Raw genomic sequence first — 26768 nt, 5'->3', positions numbered from 1 at the left:
ACTTACACCTTATTAAATACACCTTGATAACGTTGTTAGAGAGAATTATTCAAGTCTGTTGAATTTTTAAATATTTTTTGCAGATTTTTTTTTTCGAATAGAGCAACATCGGAAAATGTGTGTATTCCAAGTCAAAATTGTTTTTATTAAAAATTACTCAAAACGGATATAATTTAAAGTTTCTAGCTCCAGAATACCTCCTCGGGGAATATGGCCCATGTTTCGAACCAGTGCTAATGAAAAGATCCCGATTTTTTTATAGTAGTCCCCATTACCCATTGGCTTAAAAAAATAAATAACCAGTGAGGAAGGTTCGAAAGTCGGACGGTGCCTGCTACTTTGGGCACATACAAGATTTGGTAATATGTACAATATTCTATAGATATAACAAACATATCATCTTTAGAGGACCATTGAAATGGAATCGGGCGAACTTAACTGTGTAATCTACATAGATATTTGAACCAATAAAAAACATACACATTCCTTCCTGAGGCATTATTTAAAAACAATTTAGAGAATTTTGTGACCATCGGTCGTGAATTTAGACATTATTTTTTTTAGGTTGTCTTGTGCTCGATATTCGGTCGATACCTTTTCTTTTGATTTGTTATTTATTTTAGACGCAACTAAAGGTTTGTTTTATTTGTGGAAACATCAATTCAATTTTTGTTTTAAATTGATTAGGGGTATAATTATTAACGATGATTTTTAGACGTAATCCCTCCCTCATCAAATTACAGATTAAATATATATTTTAATATTGTTCCATGATATCAAAAAGCTAGGACTCCTTTTGATATTTTAACTGCTTACCACCGCCATCCACATCATAATTGCTTACCAAAATAAAAAGAAACAACAAGACCAATAAATTTGTCTTAAAAATGTTTTTTGTTTATTTTTTAAGATATATTTTTGTATTTTATATATAATTATAAGAGAAATTAAAAAAATGTTTTAATTCATTTTTGTCCAATAAAAATGGGATGTTGACGATCCAATATAGTAGTGTATGATACGAGAATATCCATTAATTTTTTTGTAATATACATTCTTAAATAACACACATTTATATTATGTTTAGAAATTGTGTAGTAGTATAGCTTTGTTCAACACTATAAAGAATAAAGAAATATGTAAATAATAACAAAAATTATTTTGTTAAAATAATGTAGTATGATTGGATATATATATATTTGAACACATTCTGTACAAACATACATAATATTAAGACTTATTTAAACTTTTTTTATTTTGTATCGGCGCAATAGAAAGATGTAATTTTTAAAAATTGCATCCAACAAAGAAACAATCGACGACGACGAAAACACATCATTTTTTTTTTTCGTCATAAGACTGTATTTATTTTTGCTAGATGTTTTTTCGCTCGTATTTTTTATAAAGAATTGTTATAGTTAAATAACCAGGTGAGGTAGATAGTTTAAACGTGCCTTAGGATATATATGTAAGAAACAAAAATGTAATTCAAAATAAGTTAACAACAGTTCTGTGAAATGTCCTATAGTTATTTGGCATTACAATTAATAATATATTAATGTGCAATGCCTATTTGGAGGGAGGTGTTCTTTTTTTTAGTTAAAAAACCAAATATCATACAGATGACAAATTCTAATTTCAAAGTTAGGTATGTATGTAGTAATAAATACGCAGAAGAATCACTTGTTACACTTTTAAGGGAAAGGTACGTACAATAACTTCAATAAAACCAAGAACGACGACGTCGCTGAACCGAATGGCATAAACATGTTCTACTTCGTATAAGGTGTGCATACAGCAGCGCAGCATCTGTTGTATATTTATTTGCATTTTGTTGTTGTTTTTGAATAATGATTCAATGTTAGTTTGCGCCCACACTTTGTAAATAAAATATATTTGCCATTCGTTCAGTATGTCTTTATTTTTCTATGACGGTATTATTGAAAGTATAAATCATTTAAATATATTCTTTCGTAGAGCGTAGATAATACAAAATCGACGATATTAATTTTATTCTAATTTGGCCGTAGATTTTTTAGGTATTGTAATATGTAAAAAAATAAATTGTAGTTAAAAGAAATGTAATTGAAAACACAATATATATTTGAAATGTAGTACTTCTTTTAATAAATATCACTTTAGCAGCCCATAGGGCTTAAAAACATTTTTTCTCATTTGTAATATAGGTATGTAGTAAGAGTAGTAGTCGTATATATTTATAAAATATATTATTAAAATTGCCAATAATGTACTGTACTGTAGTATAAAAATTTGAAACATAAATTATGTAGTAGAAAAAAACGATTTTATATAAACTTTAGTAGTATCACCCATATTTTAATGATATTTACACAAACACACCCACCCCTACACTACAAAACACACAGAAACTCTGTCGATATTTTTATAGGCGTTTCTCATTTCATGTCATAAACAAAATAATTCAATAATACATACCACTTAAACATTATAGGGATTCCTCCGATTATTTTGCAAATTATAACCCTTTTGGGGTCCACCACCATGTGAATTGTGGTAGCTACCGAATTGTCCTTCAGCTGGGGCACCATTCCAACCGGGCTGTTGTTGTTCTTCGTAGGCCAAACCGTATGCTGGTACTGCGGCAGCATAACCACCTTCATTTACTGCTTGTGGCTGTTGTTGCTGATAGTGGGCAACATGTGGTGCTCCACCCCAACCATTGTTATACGATTGTGCTGGTGCATAATTATTATATGATTTATTTTGATTATAGGATCCATAAGATCCATTTTGTTGTTGATATGAACCTCTGTTTGATTGTTCTGGTCTATAGTTTGATTTTTTTACTTCAACATTAACATTATCAATAACATGATTTTTATGAACTAAAAAAAGTATAGGCGGAGAGAAAATAATAATAATAATTATATGTAAATACGATATTGTTAGAGGCTAAAAAGTCAACAATCTTTAATCACTCGTGTAAGTGTTGTCCCACTATATGTATCCTCCATGTGTTTGTTTTTGTGAAATTTCATTCGGTTGCGTTGGAAGGCTATTTAAGGTGTTCTCTGCAGATGTTGTGTTTTTTTTTAATTATTATTCAAGATATTTTAATTATAGAAACAAATTTTTAACTTTAGAGGAAAATTTAAACACGTCCCCGAAACGATGAATCAGTTAATCTAGGGTTTCAAAGATCAAATACATTTTCATGTTCTGTTTTTTCTTTCCTTGGGATTTGAATCATCAAGTTTTTGTTGAGATAGCTACTTTCTTTAAAAAAATATTTGAAGAAGCTATGATTGTATTTTATGATGACATTAATACATGAAATTTTAAATAAATTCTTAATCATATGTTGCAATATCGTAGTTATTACCCTCCTTATTTTGAAGTAGTTTTCTGAAAACGTATCATCTGGTAGTTTTTCAAACTAGGCATATTATTTTCATATGTTTGAACGTTGTATATTCACTTGATATTTTTGTTGCGATTTTTTTTTCTCTTCCAAAACGAATGCTCTCTCGTAACGATTTACTACCATACCCACTCTGTCTCCTATTCTTTTAGACTTTCAGTGTTTACTGATTATTACCACCAAGTTAGCAATATTAAAAGGACTTTGCTGCTGGATAATACCACAAGCCAGTCCCTCTCTCTATTACTTACGAGTAGTAGAAAAATGCAATGGAATTCTTGCTCTATCAACGGTCGAAGAAATTTGCAACTGTTAGATGGCCAATAGAAAAAAACTTGCAGAATGATTTAAAGAATGCCAGCACTTTGGCAAATAATTAGCAAATTATCATTTTACAAAATACTTACAGACGGCATTGTCGGCAGCTTCGTTGCTATCGAATTCTACAAAACCGAAACCACGTTTGCGGCCAGTAGTTCTGTCCAAAAGAATTTTAACACTTTGTACAGTGCCAAATTGTTGGAAGTATTCCTGGAGATTTTGTTCATCATGATTGTCACGGAGACCACCAACGAAAATTTTTCTTACAGCACTGCCACCACCGGAATAACCACCACCATTGCCGCCATTATTATTTCTGTTTGTTTCGGAACGTGGCAGGGCAGGTTTTGAGTCAACAGTTCTGTGTTTATGGGGGGAAATAGAATAAAAAAGAAAAATATATGTTTTGTAAACTGTAAAGGGTTAAAGAGGAGGGGTTTCTTAATATTTACTTACCTTCCATCAATCATATGGGGTTTTACACTTTGAGCTCTTTCAATGCTAGCCGAATCCTTGTATGTGACAAAACCGAATCCCTTGGAACGTTGGGTTTGAGGATCACGCTTTACCACAACATTTGTTACTTCACCATATTGGGCATAGAAGTTAGTTAAACTTTCTTCTGTGGTGTTGGGAGATAGACCGCCCAAAAATAATTTGCAGGCGTAATTATCATTTTCGAACTGGAACAGAGAAATAAACGAATTTTTAAGTGATTTAAAATTAGAAAACCAAAACAATATAATAATGTTATATTTATACTTGTTTATATACCGTTTATCTAAGATATATAAAGAAAATCGTCCGATTTTTGTAATCAGACCTCCTATCTCATTTTTCTGGGAAATTTTGATAGAGGCAATATCATGTGCATGACTCATGGCTCCAAACAAGTTTATAGGTATATATACAGACAATGGAAGATCTTTATTCGAATTTGTATATTTTAAAAACTAAAAATTTTTGCGGATCCTGCCGAAATCTTTCGACTTTTATTATGTGGTCTTAATGAAAATTGTTAGTCAGTGAATAAGGAGGTTAAAGACTTGAGATAGCCTACAAATATAGCAGCATAGTATTGGTAACCACTACATTTAACTGAAGTAGATACCATCGAATATATTTGTGTTTGGAATTTTAAAAAACAAAAAATGCCAGTGTGATGAAAGCATTTTAACCAAACAATAAACAGCGCTATACATGCGGTATTAGCTATAAAGTATGGTTTTACAATGGAGAACTGTACTAATGTTACGTAAAATGCGCTTTTTTATGGTGTGGCCTGGTTATACTTCGGCAGTTAATTTACAGTTGTAAGTTAGAGTTATAATTAATAATTTGTGTATGATGCTAAACAAAAATTGTGGTCCCACCATAATTATGGGTCATATACCATGTGGACAGTTCAAAATTCGACTCATTGAATTCCTACTAGGGTACTTATGTTTCCTCTTTAACTTAAAAAAGAGACATTCCGTACTTTAGAAAGTGTTATATATACCATGATATATATACATAGTATGTATATACCTATATATACATACAAAGAAATATATGGCGGAAACTTGTGTATGTATGTGTTGATATACATCATTCCAATTTAAAATAAAATCCTAAATTTATATTTTCTATATACCCAAAAAAATCATTTAAATATTGAATGAAAAACTAATTATGAACAATAACCTAAAAACTGTTTTGTGCCATGACTTAATAAAAAACAAGTATTTCTTGGACGATGAACAATAAAAAAAAAATGATGACACGATTACCCCTGTCCAATTTTGGTATACACATTTATTCATCATATAAAGATAATATTGCTAACTAATATACATATTGAAATACATACCTGGTTAATATCAGTATAAGGTCTTGCAACTGCTACGTCAGCCATTGTGTTTTTTAATAAATTTATTTATTACTTGTTTTTTTTATAAGAAAATAGTTATTTCTTTTTTTGAAAATTTTCCGTTCACAGACTACAATTTGTGAGAAATATGTGTAGCAGAATAAAACGACAACGACTTTAACACGTTTCACTAGTGTATGATGCTAATCACCTCCCTTTTGGATAATGTGAAAATAAAATGGCTTCGTTTCTGTTGTGAGTAATGTGAGCAGACATTAAAGTCGTTGGAAATTTATCCACTGTGCCGGCGTTAAAAAAGGCGGCTATAACAATGGCGATAGAGTTACCATATGTCTGAATTAAACGACATTTTCATAGTTTTCAGCTTTATGATATATTTGCCCCGGCATGCATGTGCTTTGTTTACGCACATATTGTACTTTTAATAGAGTAAAAATCATATTTCACCGAACTATTTTATTATAAACAGTTATTTATGTTAACATTCCCTTTATATATCTGTCAAATCAATGGGAATTTCGCACTTTATATGATGTACTTTAACGAAATCCTGAAAAAATAATTGACCGCATTTACAGTAGAACTTTTTACTGGGTTAACCAATGGTACAAAGATCAAAGTAGACCATTGTTGCTTTTTTTATTCTAGTCCCTTGTATAATTGTGTCCCTTGTATAATTGTGTGTGTTATTTTTACATATATACAAAGGGATTGATTATTTACGTACTATTACACCGACATTGAGATTATTCCAAATGTCTGTCAGCTGGTATTTGTTTACATATACACATTTACCACGAAGCTAAAATAAAAAATAAGATTTTTACTAAAATTTTTATTGGATATATATATATATATATATATAACTAAATACTATTCATTAATGGGAAAACATGTTTGTCATGTGGTCACATTTGGACATATATTTGTACCTAAAAAAGTTTGATCAAACTGTCAGAAAACCTAAATTTATTTGCACGAGATTATTGGAAGAAGATTTGGCCATCTTCCATTATTTTCCTATTCCTGTTGTTTATTTTATGAATTATTTTCAGGACATTGTTGTTTTTTCTGTTTGAAAACAAATGTTTATGTTCGATCAATCAATAACCCAAAATTGTAGAACTCTATAAATAACGCTCTTGGAAACGTCCATAGAAACTCCATAATCAGAATCATGGCACAATAAATAGGTAGTCCATTTAGCGCAGCTGATGTCTCGATTAACTGCCATGCCAACCAAGACAACAACATCCCCTTATTATTGCATCATGATTAGACTAAACAAGTGGCAAGAAAAAAATCATTATGTTCGGTCGGGTTAGCTACAACATTTTTCACGAAACTACAGGGTGACATAGAACTACCAAATTTTACATTTAGTACTTTTTTTCAACTGTGATACCATATAAAGTCAGCAAAGAAGTAAAAAATAAATTTAATAATAAAATTATGAATGAATATAACATGGTATAATAATAGAAGGTAAAAGCAAGTGTTGTTGTACAACAAACGATACAACAACCACATGGAAATTTGTTGTTGAAAGTTTTACTAGTGTCAACGTCATTTGACAGAAAAATGTAAAGAAACAAACAAACAAATTATAAACAAATTATATATTTTGAAAATGAAATATTTTTAAATCCCCAAAAACTCGATGTCGTATTTAAGAGTAGATCCTCAAGAACATATTGGTGTATTGCATGTGCTCCTAGTCAGTTTTTCGTTGAACAAACTTTCCAATTGTCTGGTTTCCAACTGGTGGTCAGGACAGCTTCAATGTAAAAACGTGAGGATCTCCTCTTTCATTCGAGTTTATGGTGTACGTTTGTATAGTGAAGCCTCCAGATCCAGTTTTCTGACCTTAGGAATAGTAACTAAAACTCCTTGTACATTAGAACTTTTTATCGGGTTAACCTACTTTATGAGGATTTATTTGACGTTTATGCAAAGGAATTGACAATTGAAACCCACTGGGTTAACGAAATCCGGTTAAATGTAAACGTACTACTACAAATTTAAAATTTGTCATATATATAACTGTTGTTACTGGAATATTACAGATTAATTTGTAAATGGAGACCATAAAATTAATTGAACAACAATATTTTTAATTTTTTTCGTTATGTTCATTCATAATTTTTTTATTAAAATTATTTTTTATTTCGTTGCTGACACAGTTGCAAAAGAGGTACTAAATGTAAAATTTGGTCGTTCTGTGTCAAAAATCGATTTACTTATCCTTAGTTTGCTCTAGAGTTGGGCAATCTAGTTCACGTAGCGAATCGATCATTCTCGTTTCTTTTTTAAAAAGGAACTAGTTCCTTAATGTAGTTCCTTTGAACTATGTAATTACTTCATAATTAAGAGTCGAACCACGAATGAGAGAGGGAACAACGCTCGTCTGTACATGGCATTAGACTTTTCAATACAAAAAGTCGATTAATCGAAAGTCGATTTACTTATCCCTAATCATAATTTGCCTAAACCTCATTCGTAAACAACACGGTTTCCATTTAGTCTCTATCCCACCTCATTCGTAAAATTTCGGTTATACCATTTTGAGTTCATCTTTATCGGTCATTTTGTCTTCTCCTCCCATTCGTTAGCAGGTGGAACGTTTTTCAATTTTTTTCAGTCGTATACTCGTATACATACACATTTCACACATTTTTCACATTTCAATTTTTGTGAATTTAATAAGATTTTTTTAATTGCTATACGATTTTAAAAGAATATCTAATATGGTAAGGAATAAAAATACTTTCCACGAAATTGTATGGGAAATAATTGATCCATTTATTTCAGTACAATTCAGAAAGTGATCATCTGCGTAAATTATTTTTGGGAGGTTTATCCCAAAATTCCACAGAAGATTCTTTGCGGGCCTTCTATCAACAATTTGGTGAAATTCTTGATGTAACCATAAGGCGGGATGCCACTGGACGTTCAAGGGGATTTGGTTTTATAACATTTTTTGACGAATCATGTGTTGATAAGGCACAGGCGGCTAGACCACATGTGGTCGATGGCAAGTAAGTGGAGTTTTTGTTTTCCGTTCCGTAAGCCATATGTTTGGCTGCTTTCATGTAGTGATTGTCACAGCACAGCTTCAGCTTATAGGAATACGACTTGGATGGTACTATACACCAGAAATTAACACCACTGTTTCTTTTTATTTCAATAGAACCATTGATTCGAAGCGAGTCATAGCAAAGCCTGAACCCAAGCTCAGAGGATCTGGTAGAAAAGTCTTTGTTGGTGGCTTGAAAGATGTACATACTGAACAGGCGCTCAGAGAGCATTTCCAACAATTTGGCAAGATATTAGGTATTAAGATTTTAGTTGACAAAAACACTGGTCGTAACCGAGGATTTGGTTATATTGAATTTGAGGATTATGATTCGGCAGATAAGGCTGTATGTAAGTATTTAATGATGAATGCGTCCATGAAGTATGACAGAATTTTATTAACATATAATTAATTTGTAGTGCACAAAAACCATACGATTAAATATTTGACTGTAGATGTGAAAAAATCCAACTACAAACCTGATCAATCAAGAAATCAACAACAAAATGGAATGCAACAAGTAGGTGGCGCACCACCGGCATCGGCTTACCCACAGCCTGCTTATCCAACTCCGTATGGTTATCCGCCAGCACCACCTGCATATGGTGCACCACCAGCATGGGGTGCACCTCCACCACAAACTGCAGCACCAGCTGGATATCCTCCACAACCAGCACCCGGTGGTTATCCACAGCAACCACCACCAGCGTATGGTGCCCCACCAGCATGGAATGGTTGGGGTTATGGTGCACCACCTGCTCCTGCACCAGCAGGTGTTGCTCCCCCACCTGCAAATGGTTGGAGTAATCCTGCCCCTCCACCAGCTAATCAAATTTTCGGAAACTATCAACAATCGTATAATGGTGGCCCTGAAAAAGGTGGTAAATTGCAATCGAATCGTAAAGCACCATATCGGTCATAAACAGAAGGGGTAAGTAATTTTATTAGGTTACAACTATTTGTCAATTATAAATGAATATACTTACAAGTAGGAATAACAAAAACACAATTTTTGGTTATATAATGGACTACGTTTCCGACGGGTTTAAAAAGCAGTATTATTCTATTCGCTCACACCATTCCACACGAATAAACAATCCTTATATTAAGCTCTAGGGTTGGTGGACTAACTGTCGGGAAATTGTACTACTTGTAATCATTTTGAATGATAGACTTTTTTGGTGCAACTCTCCGAGATTTTTTTGGAACACAAATTAATATTTATTGTTCCAATAGTTTTGAAACAGAAGCTTAAATCATATATAGTCTGTAATTAAAATAATTCAGTGAACTCAAACTGCGGTTCAAATTTAATAAATTACATAGTTTCCCATATTTTTTGTTTCTTGTATTAATTTCCGACTATTTTTGGAATATAATACTGCCACAAACATATTGGTATTCCTCTATCACTTTAAAAATATATAAAATCTATTACTTTTAATATCTATTATTCACAATTTTCAATATATTAATATTTTATATTAATATTCTTTAAGTATTTCTTCTGAACATTTCGTATATATATTTCTTTATTTTTGTTTCTATTCAGGTATATTTATATATATTATATAAACACGTATAAATCAAAATACATATTATTGTATGGCGTATGGAAGATGACAATTTCTGGAGTATTATGGTCGCCTGAATGTTGAGCATTTCCAAAAAAAAAAAAAAAAGGAAAAACTAGACACATGTATTATTTGTAATATTTGAACTAGATAAAATAAAAAAAAACTTTAATAAAAAATGTATAATGAAAACTATTTAGAGAGCACAGTTTAAATGTGCTCTCTCCTATCAATAATTATATTATTTTTATCTTTTTCTTTTAATAACAAAATATAAATATAATATTCGATATGTTTATATTAAACAACTTATATATGTTATTTCTTTATTTCGCTATATAAAATGTACTCTACTATCTGATAAAAACAAAGGAAAATAAATTGAAAATGACATAGTAAACACTATGTCCTTTTGTGCAATCTTAAAGTGAATGAATTTATTTTATTTGATCTGTATAAAATATGATTTATAATATATAATTCAATATATTATTTGAGAAACAAATGCTATTGTATATTTTATTTTGTCATGTATTTTTATATATCATAATATGGTTGGTTGTAGCAACATAAAGTTGTCCTACTATAGTCTAGTGGGATACTTTGATATAGGTGAATATGCCAATCTTACTGACATCCGGAGTTGTAAAGATTAGCTCATTGAAAGAAAAAGGAGATACCTCTTTTTAAATCATCTGAAGTTTTGTTTTTCGACTGAGGATTCATCAGCAGATTGTAGCATTTTCATCTTAAATTTTTAAAATTAAACTGCCTGTCTTTCCAACTTTGGGCAGTGTTTAGTCGTGTAAACGCAAATAAAACACAAAGAAAATATTTTTCCCGTCATATATCTTTCATACCCTTCACTAAACTGTTGTACAGGGCATTATGGCTTTGTGTATATGTTTGTAACAGGCAAAAGAAAATGAGATAGACACATGGTTCATTTTGGGAATATGCATAGAATCACTTTTTGAGTCGATTTATGCAAGTCCGTTTGTGTATTTTATATTGTACAGGTCGCATTTATGATCTGAATGAGATGAAATTTGGCATAGGTCACTTATTTGGCCAAGGACGAACCCTATTGAAATTGGGGAAAAAATTTTATTGAAAATCCTGAAAATCGGTTCAGATTTTGATATAGCTCTCATATATATTTTCGTCCGATTTAATTTAAATGGTGTATCAAATATATATATCTTTCGATTTGCATGAAATTTAGCATAGCTTACTGAATTAAGTCTGGAATGATGCGTGTTAATATTCGTGAAAATCGGTCCAGATTTAGATATAGATTCCATATATACTTTCGTCCATGTAAATGGTGTACCAAAGTTAATATATATCTTTCGATTTGCACGAAAGTTGGCATAGTGTACTGAATTAGGTCTAGGATGATGTGTGTTAATTTTCCTGAAAATCAGTTCAGATTTAGATATAGCTCCTATATATATATTGGTCGGATTTTATGTAAATGGTGTAATATATCTTTCAATTTGCACAAATTTTGGTACAGCATACTGAGAAAAGTCTAGAATGACGTGTGTTAAGTTTTGTTAATTTCGGTTCAGATATAGATATAGCTCCCATATATATTTTCGTCCGATGTAATGCAAATTGTGCACTAAAGACTCAAAGTTTGTCCGATTGCCACACAATTTTACACAATGAACTATAGTTAATATCAATTAATCTCTGGCAAGTCCCGTTGAAATCGGTTCAGATTTAGATATAGCTTCTACATATATATTTTCGTCCGATTTTACACAAAATTGACACAAAATTTTGCACAGCGTACTGACGTTAGTATAACCTAGAAGATTGTCACAAAATTACCATAATAGGGGGAATCTTCTGTACTCGAAAGTATGGAATTCTAAGACGGCTTAGACGGAGGATAGGCCTAGGCCCATATAATGATACCTACCGATTTTCGGTATTTTGAATATGTAGCGTGAAGGAAGGTCTTGCGATGCAAAGTTTTCGAAATTGAGCTATATCCACCCTCAAGTATACATAGTTCATCATATATTGATAACTCTAAGAGTTCGGTAATTTCTACTCGATGTAATCAATATTGGTCTCGCTTTAGGAACATCCTCCAAGGACGAACGCATACATTTTTTTGCAATGAAAATTATCATATTCATATTTGCCAGTTTATTTTTGCAGCTCCTTAAATTGTTTGCGTCCGGGAATGTGTTAAATGTTTGGTCTGTTCCCGTACTGCAAGAATGTACAAATTTTTACTACGATAACGAATTATCCTTAATAATATCGAAGCAAATAGTAAAATATAGTAGATTCTCGCAGTACGGGAACATACCATTTATTTATATACTTCAAAAAAATAGTGTTTCTCGAGACTTATTAATATGCTCTTTGGCAAACAGCGGTAAAAAATATCAAAACCAGCCTCAGATTCATGACGCCTTATAACTGATATGCAATAATATTTTTAACTTCTCTCTGTGCTATTTGAGATGATTTTTAACTCTCTTACTATTTAATATTCCTCCGCTCTCTCTATCTCATTTAACGTGGTCTTATAAATGTAATAATTTTTATGTTTGCATTGTATTGTGTACTGTCTTTTCTACAACGAACTATTTCAGCTACCTTCTTAAATTTACAGTGTACTGTGTAGTAAAAAAGCCGCCCGCATACATTTTGGCGCCGTCATAACCACACCAATCAGGCTTTATTTTCTGATTGCTTCTTGTGTATACACACCACAAGTGAGCATAGATAGACAAGACAAGCGACGATTTTTAATTAACTTCTCACAATCATTTAATTAATTTCGTTTTGGTGATTTGATTATTAAAATAATTAAGTGAAAATGGTAGTTAATAAATCAGTACAGGTTAATATCTTAACTGTGCTTTTATTCCGACAAAAATGTATATAAACAATCAAATTGTCAAAATTTCCTTTTGTTCATTTACAGTCAAATGCCGAAGGCGATAATCTACGTAAATTATTTTTGGGTGGCTTATCACCAAATTCTACGGAAGATACTTTACGAATGTTCTATCAACAATTTGGTGAAGTAATTGATGTTACAGTAAGACGTGATCCAACTACCGGACGTTCCCGGGGTTTTGGTTTTGTTACGTTTGTTGATGCCACCTGCGTTGACAAGGCACAGGCAGCCAGGCCACATGTAGTTGATGGAAAGTAAGTACATAGTAGTAGTATACAGAATTCTATATATGTATGTATGTTAGCTTCAATGCAAAATTGACTACACTGGGGGATCATTTTCATCATCGGTAGGCTCTTGAGACCCGGAGACATGAAAAAAGGACCTGATATTTTTGTGAACTACATAAAGTAGTGGCAATTTTAAGCTTATTTAAATCGAGTTACAACAGTACAGTAAATTTAAGAAATTTTGAATATATAATTTCAATCGAAACTCTTAGATTTCACAAGTTATTAAACTAGACTCGGAAAAGGCTTTTAAACAAGATTGTTGGTACTATTGTAACCCGCCCATTTCATATTTTGTATTTTAAATAGTGTCTAATTCCATTCTATTCTAGGACGGTGGATTCCAAACGTGTTATTATTGAAACTGATCAAAAAACAAAAGGGACGGGACGGAAAATCTTCGTAGGCGGCCTTAAAGCAATACATGATGAAGATTCTCTTAGACAACATTTTCAGCAATTTGGAAAGATTTTGGGCGTTAAAGTGCTCATTGACCGCAACACCGGTCGAAATCGTGGATTTGCCTATGTGGAATTTGAAGATTATGATTCGGCAGATAAGGCCGTAGGTAAGTAAATATTTTCTTGTAAATATTTATAATAAAAACCCACATTTAATTAAATATCTCAAATATTCCTTATAGCACATCAAAATCACGTTATTAAATATCTAAAGGTAGATGTCAAGAAATCCAATTACAAACCGGATCCATCAAAATATCAGAATCCAAATGGTTACGGTGGATATGCGGGTGCCCAGCCCGCCGCCTATCCTCCACCTGCCTATGCTGCACCATATGGCTATCCACCGCCAGCATATGGTGCCCCAGCATGGGGTGCACCACCGCCACCTGGAGCTCCGGGTGCATATCCGCCACCACAACCAGCAGCCGGTGCTCCAGCTGGATATCCCCAGCAACCACCACCGGCGTATGGTGCTCCTCCAGCCTGGAACGGTTGGGGTTATGGAGCACCACCAGCCGCAGCAGCACCTCCTCAACCAGCACAACCACCCGTCAATGGATGGAATAATGCTGCTGCTGCTCCTCCGCCAGCAAATCAACCATTTGGAAACTATCAACAATCATATAATGGTGGCCCCGAAAAAGGTGGTCGATTACAGAACAATCGTATGGCACCGTATAAATCTTAAATTGTAACAAAAAATGTGGTAAGTATACAAGATGTATATAATTTTTATAAAATGACCTACTGCAAACTTCTTGTTTGTTACTGAAATATCCTGTCTGTCCGTTTATGTAAATGTAAGCCCTCCCCATGAATTTGGATTTAAGACCTATAAGGTATTTTTCCCCCCATTTGTACTTTAAGCGAACCTAGTCACTATTTATTTTCTAGGTGAACATATACACTGCAATATTATTTTCAGTTATAATGACTCTATATAAACCTTATTATTTTCATTTCGTTTATTTCTTTTATAACAATTAATATTTTAAAAGTATTTGCAATATGTTCTATATTATTATCATCATCTATGTATTTATTTATCTTTCTATTTAGGCACAAACACATTTTATATCGATTCAAAAATATACAAAAGCCGTATAAAAAAGTATAATATATTAATTATACAAAATATATTTTATAAAACCGTGGAATATGGGAAGCAGAGCTCTGAACAACATTATGAACAGTATGAAGTAAATAACTTTATCAGCAGATTTTATATAATTTTAAACATTCTATGCTATAAGTATATATATTAATAAAGACAAATATATTACATATATAAATATATTTATAAGATTGTTTTTATTCTATATATTATTTTTTATTATTGGTATAAATTTCATTTTAATTTTAAAACTTCAAATATCAAAATGATTATCGTGAATTCAGTTGGGTTTTTCTCATGATGATCAGGAGCGGGGATATTCGGGTTGTGCTTTTAATAAAGTAACATTTTAATTTCTATACACCACATTTTATATGCATATATAATCCTAATTAATTTTACAATATTTTTTATTTTAATATAATGATTACTCCCCGATTATTTAGTTTTCGAATAAATTTTTTTATGTCATAAGAGAGGTACAAATTTAAAACTCACTAAATTGTTGTTTATATGGAAATTAAGACATATGTATTTTGTAGGAAAGTCATCTCCAAAAGGGTATATTAGAAGGGATATTTTATATAAAACTTGCCGACCAAATTTAGGTATTTCCAATAGTTCTTTTCTATGGAAATGTATGAATATGTTTTAGGAACACCGAACGTCACGAAGTGATAAATTAAAATGGAGTATTTTTATAAAAGAATCAAATTTCAAATTCCAAGAATACTCTTCGAAATGCTATATAAAATTAAAATACAGTTATAAGAATATATATTACGTATGATCAATATATTTAATACTGATAGTATCTTACTCCTTAATACATTTCCAAATAATGAACATTTTGATTTCGTCCAGAGAAACCTCAAATGGCAAAACAAATGTGTAAGTATTCGTGCAATAAAATGAGATCGTATTTTAAGATTTTATTAATTAAATTTATATTGAAAAAAAGAAACAAAAAATAAAGAAATTCCAAAATAAAAACTACTTTGTTTTAATAAAATAATTGGTAATAAATTTTATAATTGCTAATAACTGGCCGACGTCGGGGATATTTTTCATGTATAAAAAATGACAAAAAAAACCTAACCTAATATCTGATACTTTTTCAACCATGCAAAAACCCATTGACTAGGATACAGTGGTATTTATGATATCGATCTCTCTAATTGTTTTTGGGATAATCAGAATCGCTCCTCAGGAGTGATTTTAATTTTTCAGTTTCCGACAATTAGAAGCCATATGTGGCCCAGAAATGCAGGGATACGCATTAAAGTTCCACATGTGGCGTGCATAAATATTAGACTGAAAGCCGGTAGTTCATGACTACATGTCCTCTCAACTCAGATATAAATGAATGCCCTTTATTTTTTTTTTAAAGATACAAATACAAATTTAGGTCCTAATTCTTCGTGAAATTTTTTTGTTTGTTAAGCGAAGACTTAATCCAAAATTGTCGTTTGGCAACGCGTTAATAATTGTGAAAATATTTCAATAGATGGCGCCTTAATATGAGTTTATCTAAAAGTATCTGAGTATTCCATGACTAGATATTTCATGTCTTTAACAATCGTTTAGTTTTATAGCAAACTCCAAAAAACAAAATTTATACCGCGGGCATCGAAACTCCTATTTGGGACTATTTTTAGCCAATACCGTGTGAATAGGGAACAGAGGGCCTGGAAATAAACGATGAGGCCATTTAATTTATCAACGAGTAATTCGGGTAAACTTACTTATGACGGAACGGTTATTCCATAAGCCGAGCTTGACTATTGGCTTCAGTCGTTCACACAGCACGCTGGATAGCATTTTATCTGCGATGGGAAGGAGACTTATTCCTCTATAGTTGGCACATATCGTCTTGTCTCCTTTTTTGTGCATGGGACACAAGACGCTGAGGTTCCAATTATTGGACATGCATTTCTCTAACCAAATTATACAAATGAGCTGGTGCATGTTCCTGACCAGCATCTGACCACCGGTCTTGAATAGTTCGGCTGAGAATCCATCTGCTGCTTTATTGTTCTTCAGCCGATTCATTGCTACTCTGACCTCATCTTGTCTAGGTAATATACACTATACCGTCATCCGAGTAAACACAGAACCTAAAAAGTTTCTATACTTTGAATTATTTTATCGTCAAAACTATGCATTCCAATTAAATGGATATTTAAATCGTAGCCGTCTGTGTGACGAAGGACGTTACCTTGTAACTCTTTCTCCAGGACTAGGAAAACCATCCACCACACCTTGGAAGATGTTGTATGTGCCATTTAAATTTCAAAACTCTTGATCCTGAATGGAATACCTACGGTGATATTTAAGCAAATGAATGAACCAAAAATACATGGCGAAGGTTCTCAACTTGTCTTTAATATAAACAGATCGACCCGCTAAAACTTTGGAGAAATATTTTACAATTTTATTATTGGAATACAAAACGTAATTAAAAAAATATTCTCAGAATGGTACCAAAACGGAAAATGAAATTGTTGTCAATAATTTCTCTTAACTTGACAAGTTTCATGTAAAATTTTCAAAATATTTAAAAATTCACGATAATTAAATTCCAAATGGATACCCCGCTGTACACCGAAACATTTAAATACGGTATCCAATTCGCGGCTACTCAACATATGATGCATTTCACGGACGGTTAGGGCTCGTATCAATTGATTTTTAGCTATTGAACCACAATTTTCATGATCAAAATCTTTAAATACTGAACTAAGATTGGAAATTTCATCTGGTTGTCGGGCCAATTTCATTAAAGCTTGCGAACATATGGTACGTTCTTCGAAATTCAAAAAACACTCGGTACAATCTAAATTCGCCAAATGGATGAGAGGAATTGCTGTGATCTCATTATCACCCGATGATATTTCCAGTTTGATAAATATTTCATCGAGAGCTCGACAAAAATCACGGTAGAGTATACAGCAGCCGCGTTTCGGGGAACGAAAGCTAATGAAGAAAAAAATCTAAATTATTGATTTGCTCATAAAATATATTATAGCAAACTCACATCTTACACAAATTATTAACTTCATCGGGAGACATTTTAATATTGGCATTATCCAGAGCTCGACGAAAATCTATTTCTAAAATTTCACCTTCACGATGCCGATCATAGTCCTGTAGGAAATCAATAACCGGTATACTTTTTGTAACCGCTTGCCTTTTTGCTTTTGTTAATAATTTTATAATATATTCTTCGTCGAGTTGTTTTTCAACTTCGGGAGTTTCATTTGTTTGTGGGCATTCAGTATGTAGAGTTGATGTGGCTTTTAATTTTGGTATAGCATATTCTGCCGGATCAGCATCCTCCAGAAAATGTTTATAATTAAATCCCAATTCATTGCCATAACGATCGGTAAGGCTATTCAATTCATCGTTCGATAGCAGAATACCATTGCTGACAAATATTTGATTGGTGATTTTACAAGGTACATGGCCGCTATTGAGTCTAGAGAGGGGGAGAAGAGGTGAGATATTTTTTTTATTATTGCAAAGCCCTTTAAAAGTTTCATATCTGGCTACTAAAGGTAATATTTAATAATAATATTTTTCGGAAGTCAAACCAGGCGTGAATTTTTTAAAGTATATTTTTTTCAAAAGCCAAAAAGAGAAGAATATTTTTTGAAGTCCACAAAAACAGGCGTGGATTTATAAAGAATATTTTTTCGAAGCCCAATAGAGGCGTGGGGTGGCATAGGGAATGATAGATAGATAGAAGCAACGGCTCTCATTGGCATTAACATGGCGAAGTCCAGGCTTATCTTGGTCCCTCTTTCATTTCAATTGTGGACACTGACCTCCCCGTGGTGCCAAATGGGGTAGCTATTTTCATCACCCGATGAAGTGTTCGATTTGGCGGATCTACTCAAGAAGTACAAAGCCGATATTATTGCCATACAGGAAATGCGATGGAAAGAGACTGGCGTAAGTAAATCAGATGATTACACCCTTTATTATAGCTGCCATGAAACGAGACGTGAATTTGGCTGCGGATTTATGGTTAACAGGAGAATAAAAGACCTCGTCTCCATCCGTATAAAAGCGAAGTTCTTCTACATCAGTCTCATTTGCGGCCATGTTCCGACCGAAGATAAAGATGAACAGAACAAAGACATATTTTACGAGCGCCTAGAAACAGCATATGACCGTTGCCCTGGCCAGACATTAAAATTCTGCTAGGAGATTTTAATGCAAAAAATCGGAAGGGAAAATATTTTTGGCCCCACCATCGGAAAATTCAGACTCCATGAGGAAACATCGGACAATGGCATGAGGTTGAATGACTTCGCGGCAGCAAAAAACATGGTAATTAGCAGCACCAGATTCATCTCGATATACACAAGGCCACTTGGATTTCTCCCGATCGAACAACGAGAAATCAAATCGATCATGTTGTGATAGACGGAGGGCATTCATCCAGTGTTTTAGACGTCCGATCGATCCGAAGAGCGAAGATCGATTCGGACCATTACCTTGTGGCAGCCAAGGTACGTACCCGTTTTAATATAGCAGCAAAGGTGCGATCTAATGTAACACGGAAATTTGACGTCGAAAAGCTGCAAACACAACAGATAGCATAAGCCTACAGGAGTACAGGAGTCAAAATAATGTCCGAAAATTCTACCAACGGGTAAAACACCAAACCACCAGACACATCCTCCTGTAGAGATGAAGAAGGAAACCTGGTGACAGATACAGACAGCGTGCTGAGGTTCTGGAAGGAGCATTTTGAAAAACTTCTGGTATCAAATAGTAGCGGTGAAAGGGATATCCCAGAACCAATAATAGAAGACGGTATAGAGTGTATACCATCTATCCAAGATGAAGTCAGAATATCAATCAATCGGCTGAAGAATAATAAAACACCGATGGGTTACAAGCCGAACTATTCAAGACTGGTGGTCAGATGCTGGTGAGGAGCATGCACCAGCTGATTAGTACAATATGGCTAGAAGAATGCAAGTCCAATGATTGGAACCTCAGCATCCTGTGTCCCGTGCACAAAAAAGAAGATAAGACGATATGTGCCAACTATAGAGGAATAAGTCTCCTTCCCATCACATATAAAGTGCTATCCAGCGTACTGTGTGAACGACTGAAGCCAATGGTCAATGACATTACTGGACCATAACAATGTGGCTTCAGACCTGGCAAATCCACCATAGACCAGATTTTCTCTCTGCGCCAAATCCTGGAAAAAAACCCACGAAACACACATCGACACATTCCACCTATTCGTCGACAATAAAGCCGCATTCAACAGCCCTATCCGTTCAGAGGTGTATAAAGCCATGTCTGCGTTTGGCATTCCTGCAAAATTAATAGGGCTATGCAGGATAACTTCAATTGGCACAAGATCAGCAGTTAGAGTCGGAAAGGACCTCCCGGAGTCCTTTAATACCGAACGAGGATTCTGACAAGGTGACAGTTTGTCGTGTGACCTTTTTAACATCCTGCTGGAAAAGGACATACGTGAGGCAAAAGTGAACAGAAATGACACTCTGTACACCAAACAACACATGTTACTCGTCTACGCCGATGACATCGACATAATGGGTCGAACACTGAGAGCGGTAACATCCACCTTTGAACAAATTGAGAAGGAGTCTGCCAAAGTGGGTCTGGTAGTAAAGGGCGACTAGACCAAGCTGTTGATATCAACGCGCAAGACGTCCAGTAGACTCGGACTAACTGTGGAACTTTAGAACTACAGCTTCGAGGTAGTCAAAGATTTTATATAATTTGGTACCGCCATAAACAAAACGAATGACACGAAACGAATGGAATTCGGTGAATGATAGTGATGGCCAACAGATGCTACTATGGTCTGAGCAAATAACTCAAAAGCAAGGCCACCGCCCGCCAGACCAAACTCACTCTATTTGAAGACGCTGATACTACCAGTGCTGTTATATGGATCTGAAGCATGGGTACTTGCGCAAACATATGAGGCAGCTCTTGGAGTGTTTGAGAGAAAAATTCTCCGAAAGATCTATGGGCCGATCTGCGTTGATGGTGAATATCGACGTCGAATGAACCATGAGTTATACCGGCTATACTCGGACATCGAAATTTTTAGATGTATTGAGCTGCAGCGACTACGTTGGCTTGGTAATGTTGTGAGAATGCATGAAGATGCCCCAGCCCAGAAGGCATATAAAAGCGAACCAGCTGATGGTTCACGCAGAAGGGGAAGACCATGAATAAGATGGAAAGACCAAGTGGAAGACAACATTGCCGAATATGGTCTTTCTAATTGGAAAAACTGCGCAAAAGACCGACGCGCCTGGAAATCTTTTTTAAGCTCGTCTTATGGAACGAGAGTTCTGTCACAAGCCAGCTAAGTAAAGTAAGTAATAGAGGCGTGGATTTATAAAGAATATTTTTTTTCGAAGCCCAATAGAGGCGTGGAATTTTTACGAAGCCCAATAGAGGCGTTGAATTTTTACGAAGCCCAATAGAGTCGTGGAATTTTTTAAGAATATTTTTTCTAAAGCCAAAATTCCTCCTAAATACAGACCGACTTATATCCAAACAGGAAAGTCTTAGAAGATTTTTCTTCTAGTCTACTTGAAGTTCAATGTCTCCCAAAGATTACTTACTTATCATATGTACGAAAGAATGGATGTAAATGTAGACGACGATTACGAATTCGTATTTGGATTTTTCTCAACGACTCCTCGCATAGATTGCGTATTGATTCGCTAGCCTCCTGCCAATTTAGAGATCCTTCACGTGCCATTTTTTCAATATATTTTGGTGGCGATTGAACTTCAAGTAAGGGAGTTTTCTCCAAATATTTCACAGTGAAAACTAAACAAAAAACATAAATTTTAAAATTAAATGAAAATTTATGAAAAAAAAAATACACTCACCTCTATCAATTTCATCTTCAAAGATACGCCACTTGATGCGATTCGTATCGATGGGATCTATGTAACGCGCACACAACAATCCCATTTCTCGTTGTGTCAGGTGTTTACCCAAACCCATATTCGAAAGTGCTCTTTCGAATTGATTACGCGTAACGGTGCCCGTATGTAAAAGGTCAAATCCTTCAAGGAATTCACGAACCCTTATACGATTTTTATGTACATGTTTTTGTAGGCAAAATATAATCTCACAAACATCTTTATTTTCTCGCGGATGATTGCAAAAGTCTTTGAAGACACGCTGAGCTATATTCGTGCCATCGACTGGTGGTAATTCCGGTAAATCCAAATCAATTAATTTCCCCGGAAAATTTTGTATTATTTGCTGAGAGAAAGTAAAGCCATTTGTCATTTTTGCTATAGAATTATATAAAGGAATTGATAGCTTACCATCGAATTATCGGTTAATTTGTTGGTTTTTAAATAATCCAAAATATTCTCCAAATGTTTCATAAATGCCACATAATTGACCATGTAGGAATCTTTCATATAACGTTTGAGAAGTAGCAGAAAATCTTTATCGGATAGGGGAATTTTCATGAAACGCAAAACTCGAGAGAAATGAGATACCGTGACGGTGCCCACATTTTGGGAAATCTGAAAGGAGGATAACAGTCAAAATCGTTTCTAACGATGGTAAAGATACTGAAGAGATTGGTAGTTGTATAAGCGATAACAAATAATGGCCAGTATATATTTCGGGACTTTTGTATACAGTCGTTATAACCAATGTCGATGTATTGAGAATATGGTGTTGATTAAAAATATTTCAATACAAATTATAATAAATCAATACAAAAAATATTTCAATATTTCCCGATTTGCCTTGTTGTCATTTCAAGTTGCTTCGGTCCCACTACGTTTCAGTTCATTATGGGTACAAAAATGTCAATCGGTGTCTTCGGTTCCCATTAATGACAGATGTCGGGGCTCTAGTGTACTTACCAATTCATAATCCTGAAAATATGGCATTAACGGCAGATGAGCAAATTGGGCAATTTTTATTAAAATTAAACATAATTGTCTTCTATCTTCGGGACGGGTTATAACATTGACATGCAAGGGATCATTCCATTCCAAACCAGAGGCAATGTCTTTGGGTTCATTTTTAATGCCACCTAAAAATACATTAAAAATTATCTTTAAAAACGCCACTAAGTTCGATGTGGAAGAACTTTTTTTTTAACCCACCACCATGAAAATCGAAAATCCACCTAAAATCGATCGAGACTGTTATAGAGGGTTTCTCTTAAATAAAATCGAAAATCCACCTAAAATCGATCGAGACTTTTATAGAGGGTTTCTCTTAAATAATTAACTATGAATGAAATTGGATATTCCGTAGGCATCATATGAGATTTATAGTTTTCTAAATTTTTACCCTTTGGGTTTGAAGAAATATTACGATGTACAAAGATTATATCAAATCGGACATTCCATTAGCCTAATATTGGATTTATAAATAATGAACAAATTTACCCTTTGTTGGGGAGGTATCAGAAGGAGTGGACCAATGGGCCCCATCTTCGGACTAAGCTCGGTAAAGATAATAGGTTTTGCAAAGTGTGGTTCAAATCGGAGAATCCATTCGCATGAAAAAAATTTTTAGAAAAATTTTGGCTATTTTATATGGAAGGTGCCAGGAGGGGTGGATCGATATCCTCCATCTTCGAACTTGATCTAAGTTTGGAATAAATATTACTATGTTACTCCCTTCGAGAGTTTGGGTCTAAAACTAATAAATGGTGGTGGGTTTTGGTGGTGGTTGTTGGTACCCAAGTGTTTCTTTTGCTACCTTTTGTGGGGAGTGGGCGATTGTGCTTCTATATTATTATCGGGGCAAGGAGTGCTTTCGTTAAGCAGGTAGGTAAGTTGAGCGGTGTAGGGTTCTGCTAGGTGTTGTATTTGCAGCTTTTCGACATCGAGTCAGTGGGAAGCTATGGGTGGGGAATTTAAACTGCGGCCTAAAAATTAAAGCCCTTTCGATGGGAAAATTCGGTGTAAACCTTCAAAATGCTGCTCTGTCTTTATATGAGGGCTATATTAAAACATGATCCATATCGAAATAGTTTTGCAACCTACTGAGTAGTAAATTACAGCCTCATTTGTGGGAGGTTAAATGGCCTAAAATCTTTAAAATACCGAAAAAAGTGTTTTTAACCTCCAAGAACCCGAAATGCCTAATTAGAGCCACAAAATTCGTTTTAAAACTTCAAAATAACAGAATTTTTTTCTGCAAACATGTTTCTCGCACTCCAAGTTCAGGGAATATCAAATTACTCTTATATCTCAACAATATCGAAAACAGGATGAGACCATTCTTTGTCAATGCTATCCCAACATATGGATCCATATCGAATAGTGTCTGCAAATATTCAGCTTAAACCTTTAAAATACCTAAACTAGGGCGGAACCTTTATATGGGGATTTATATTGAAACATTTCTGCATATATTTCCAATATCCCGGAATGCCGATCTACATCCATTTCAGTAGGAAATTGCGACTAAAAATATCGGAAATGGAGTGGGACGTATGGGCGCTATAACAAAACTTGGATCGATATTGATAATTTTCGGTACAGATATTTTACACCCCATGAGAACTTAGGAAATGTAAATTAGAGGTGTTCAAACATACCAAATAATGGGGGTCCCTAACATGACACTTGGGCCCATATTGATAATATTTGGTAGGCTGAGAATGAGAGAATTTACAACAAGTGCCCAAACTCCCCACAATACCGATATTTTAGTTGATGCGTTTTTGTAAAGAAAACTCTAAAAATTGGACCGATATTGATCATTTTAGTCGGAAGATTTTCTATCCAACGAGAACACGAAATACCAAATTACAGGAGATAAGGCTGAAAAAAGTGCCCAAAGGCTAAAAAATACCAAACATCGAGGGTATTGTTATATTGGTGTCAAAAATGGACCGATATATTCAATGTTAAATATCACAGATCTTAGGTGTCGCAAATGGAATTGCACTCCACCTTATAGGGAATGTTATAAAAATATTCTTAAACAATATATATTTTTTAACTCACCCTCATCGCAGACAACCTTACAAAAATCCCTGTAAATAACACGTCCATCTCGCAAACGGAAATAATCGGTTACTTCGCGCAGCTCAAAATCCGACAGGCCAATAACATTTTTATATTTGCCCAAAATGCTGCTGAAGAGGGATTCTGAAAAAATGAAATTTTTTTAAATAATTTCCCAAATAAAAGTGTATACACACACACCCGAAATTAAACCCTTGCCCTGAGGATCATGTTCACAAAAGTCTTTCTTAATGTCATAACCATAACGAAAAATGGTATCCTGGATTTTTCTACATGCCTTCCAAATTTCATTTAATTTCATGTCGACCTGAAAAGGATACAGGGATAAAACGGAGTTAATGATAGGCTAGGTCGGAGAAAATATTTGGACAATACTAACCCGTTGATCATCTTCCATGTTTAAAAACAACGATACAAGAATTTGTCTTTACGAAAAAACGGAAAATATCTTCAAAATAAATAATTTATTCAAATTAATGTTTTCAATTTTCTTGGCATTAAAAACGTAATTGAAATTATTGACAAATATACGATAAAAATACAGGGTAGAACTATTGCTTAATAATTCGATTTTGAAATGTTGCGAGATTTTGTTTTGATTGATCTTTCCATCGAGTTGGCGGCTTCCCCTTCTGCGTGAACCATCAATCGTAGTGAACGATTTTATATACCTCCATGCTGTAGTTCTCATGTTCCACAATTGGTCTGAGTCTACTGGATGTCTTACGCGTCGATACCATCAATATGGTCTTCTCGCCATTTACTGCCAGTCCCACTTTGGTAGGGTGGTCAAAGGTGGCTGTTTCTGCTCACAATGTTGCAATCATTATATCGATGTCATCGACGTAGACGAGTAACATATCCTGTTTTGTTTACAGAGTGTCATTTCTGTTCACATTTGCATCTCGTACGACCTTTTCCAGCAGGTTGTTAAACAGATAACATGACAAACTGTCACCTTGTCTGAATCTTCGTATTGAAGGGCTCCGAGAGGTCCTTTCCGACTTTAACTGCTGACCTTGTGCCATTTAAAGTTATCCTGCATAGCCGTATTAATCTTGCAGGAATTCCGAACGCAGATATAGCTTTAAATACCTCTGAAAAGGAAGGCCTGTCGAATGCGGCTTTGTAGTCCACGAATATGTGGAATGTGTCGATGTGTTCTTCGGGGGTCATTTCCATGATCTGTCGCAGAGTGAAAATCTGATTAATGGTGGATTTGCCAGGCCTGAAGTCGCATTAGTATGGTCCAATTTTGTCATTGACCATTGGCTTCAGTCGTTTACGCAGTATCCTGGATAGCACCTTATATGCGATAGGAAGGAGACTTATTCCTCTATAGTTGGCACATATCGTCTTGTCTCCTTTTTTGTGCACGACACATAGGATGCTGAGGTTCCAATTATTGGACATGCATTCCTCTAGCCAAATTGTACTAATCAGCTGCTGCATGCTCCTGATCAGCATCTGACCACCGGACTTGAATAGTTCGGCTGGTAATCCATCGGCACCTGCTGCTTTATTGTTCTTCTGCCGATTAATTGCTACTCTGCCCTCATCTTGGCTAGGTGGTATACAATCTCTACCGTCATCTCTTATTGCTTCTGGGGTACCTTCTTCGCCGTCACTACTTGATACCAGAAGCTTTTCAAAATGCTCCTCAACATGCTGTCTGTATCTGTTACTAGGT

At 34.3% G+C, this 26768-nt stretch overlaps 4 protein-coding genes across 4 annotated transcripts; 2 read left to right on the top strand and 2 right to left on the bottom strand.

Annotated features, from left to right (window-relative positions):
• Positions 1-2460: 2460 nt before the first annotated feature.
• LOC133324842 (heterogeneous nuclear ribonucleoprotein A1-like) lies at positions 2461-5633 on the bottom strand. The gene is made up of 4 exons (XM_061533672.1): positions 5577-5633; positions 4181-4407; positions 3811-4085; positions 2461-2867 (listed from the first exon to the last, which is right to left on the bottom strand). The coding sequence occupies exons 1-4, from the start codon at positions 5619-5621 to the stop codon at positions 2461-2463; spliced, it is 954 nt and encodes a 317-aa protein (XP_061389656.1). The 5' UTR covers positions 5622-5633.
• Positions 5634-7257: 1624 nt separating this feature from the next.
• LOC133324841 (ribonucleoprotein RB97D-like) lies at positions 7258-9595 on the top strand. The gene is made up of 4 exons (XM_061533671.1): positions 7258-7314; positions 8409-8635; positions 8788-9023; positions 9093-9595. Exons 1-4 carry the CDS (start codon positions 7258-7260, stop codon positions 9593-9595), a joined length of 1023 nt encoding a protein of 340 aa, XP_061389655.1.
• Positions 9596-13068: 3473 nt separating this feature from the next.
• Positions 13069-14618, top strand: LOC133324839 (ribonucleoprotein RB97D-like). Its single transcript, XM_061533670.1, has 4 exons — positions 13069-13116; positions 13201-13430; positions 13799-14034; positions 14110-14618. Exons 1-4 carry the CDS (start codon positions 13093-13095, stop codon positions 14616-14618), a joined length of 999 nt encoding a protein of 332 aa, XP_061389654.1. The 5' UTR covers positions 13069-13092.
• Positions 14619-17548: 2930 nt separating this feature from the next.
• LOC133324838 (uncharacterized) lies at positions 17549-25475 on the bottom strand. The gene is made up of 9 exons (XM_061533669.1): positions 25458-25475; positions 25259-25385; positions 25058-25207; positions 22952-23124; positions 22397-22603; positions 21950-22331; positions 21677-21887; positions 18082-18522; positions 17549-18020 (listed from the first exon to the last, which is right to left on the bottom strand). Exons 1-9 carry the CDS (start codon positions 25473-25475, stop codon positions 17552-17554), a joined length of 2178 nt encoding a protein of 725 aa, XP_061389653.1. The 3' UTR covers positions 17549-17551.
• Positions 25476-26768: the final 1293 nt, after the last annotated feature.

The sequence above is a fragment of the Musca vetustissima genome, unplaced genomic scaffold (genome assembly GCF_032173495.1).
Source record: "Musca vetustissima isolate MV318-11 ecotype Yass unplaced genomic scaffold, APGP_CSIRO_Mvet_v1 utg28841, whole genome shotgun sequence".
Classification (NCBI taxonomy): domain Eukaryota; kingdom Metazoa; phylum Arthropoda; class Insecta; order Diptera; family Muscidae; genus Musca; species Musca vetustissima.
Note: the sequence above shows the minus strand (reverse complement) of the source record. Positions and strands in the feature narration are given on the sequence as shown.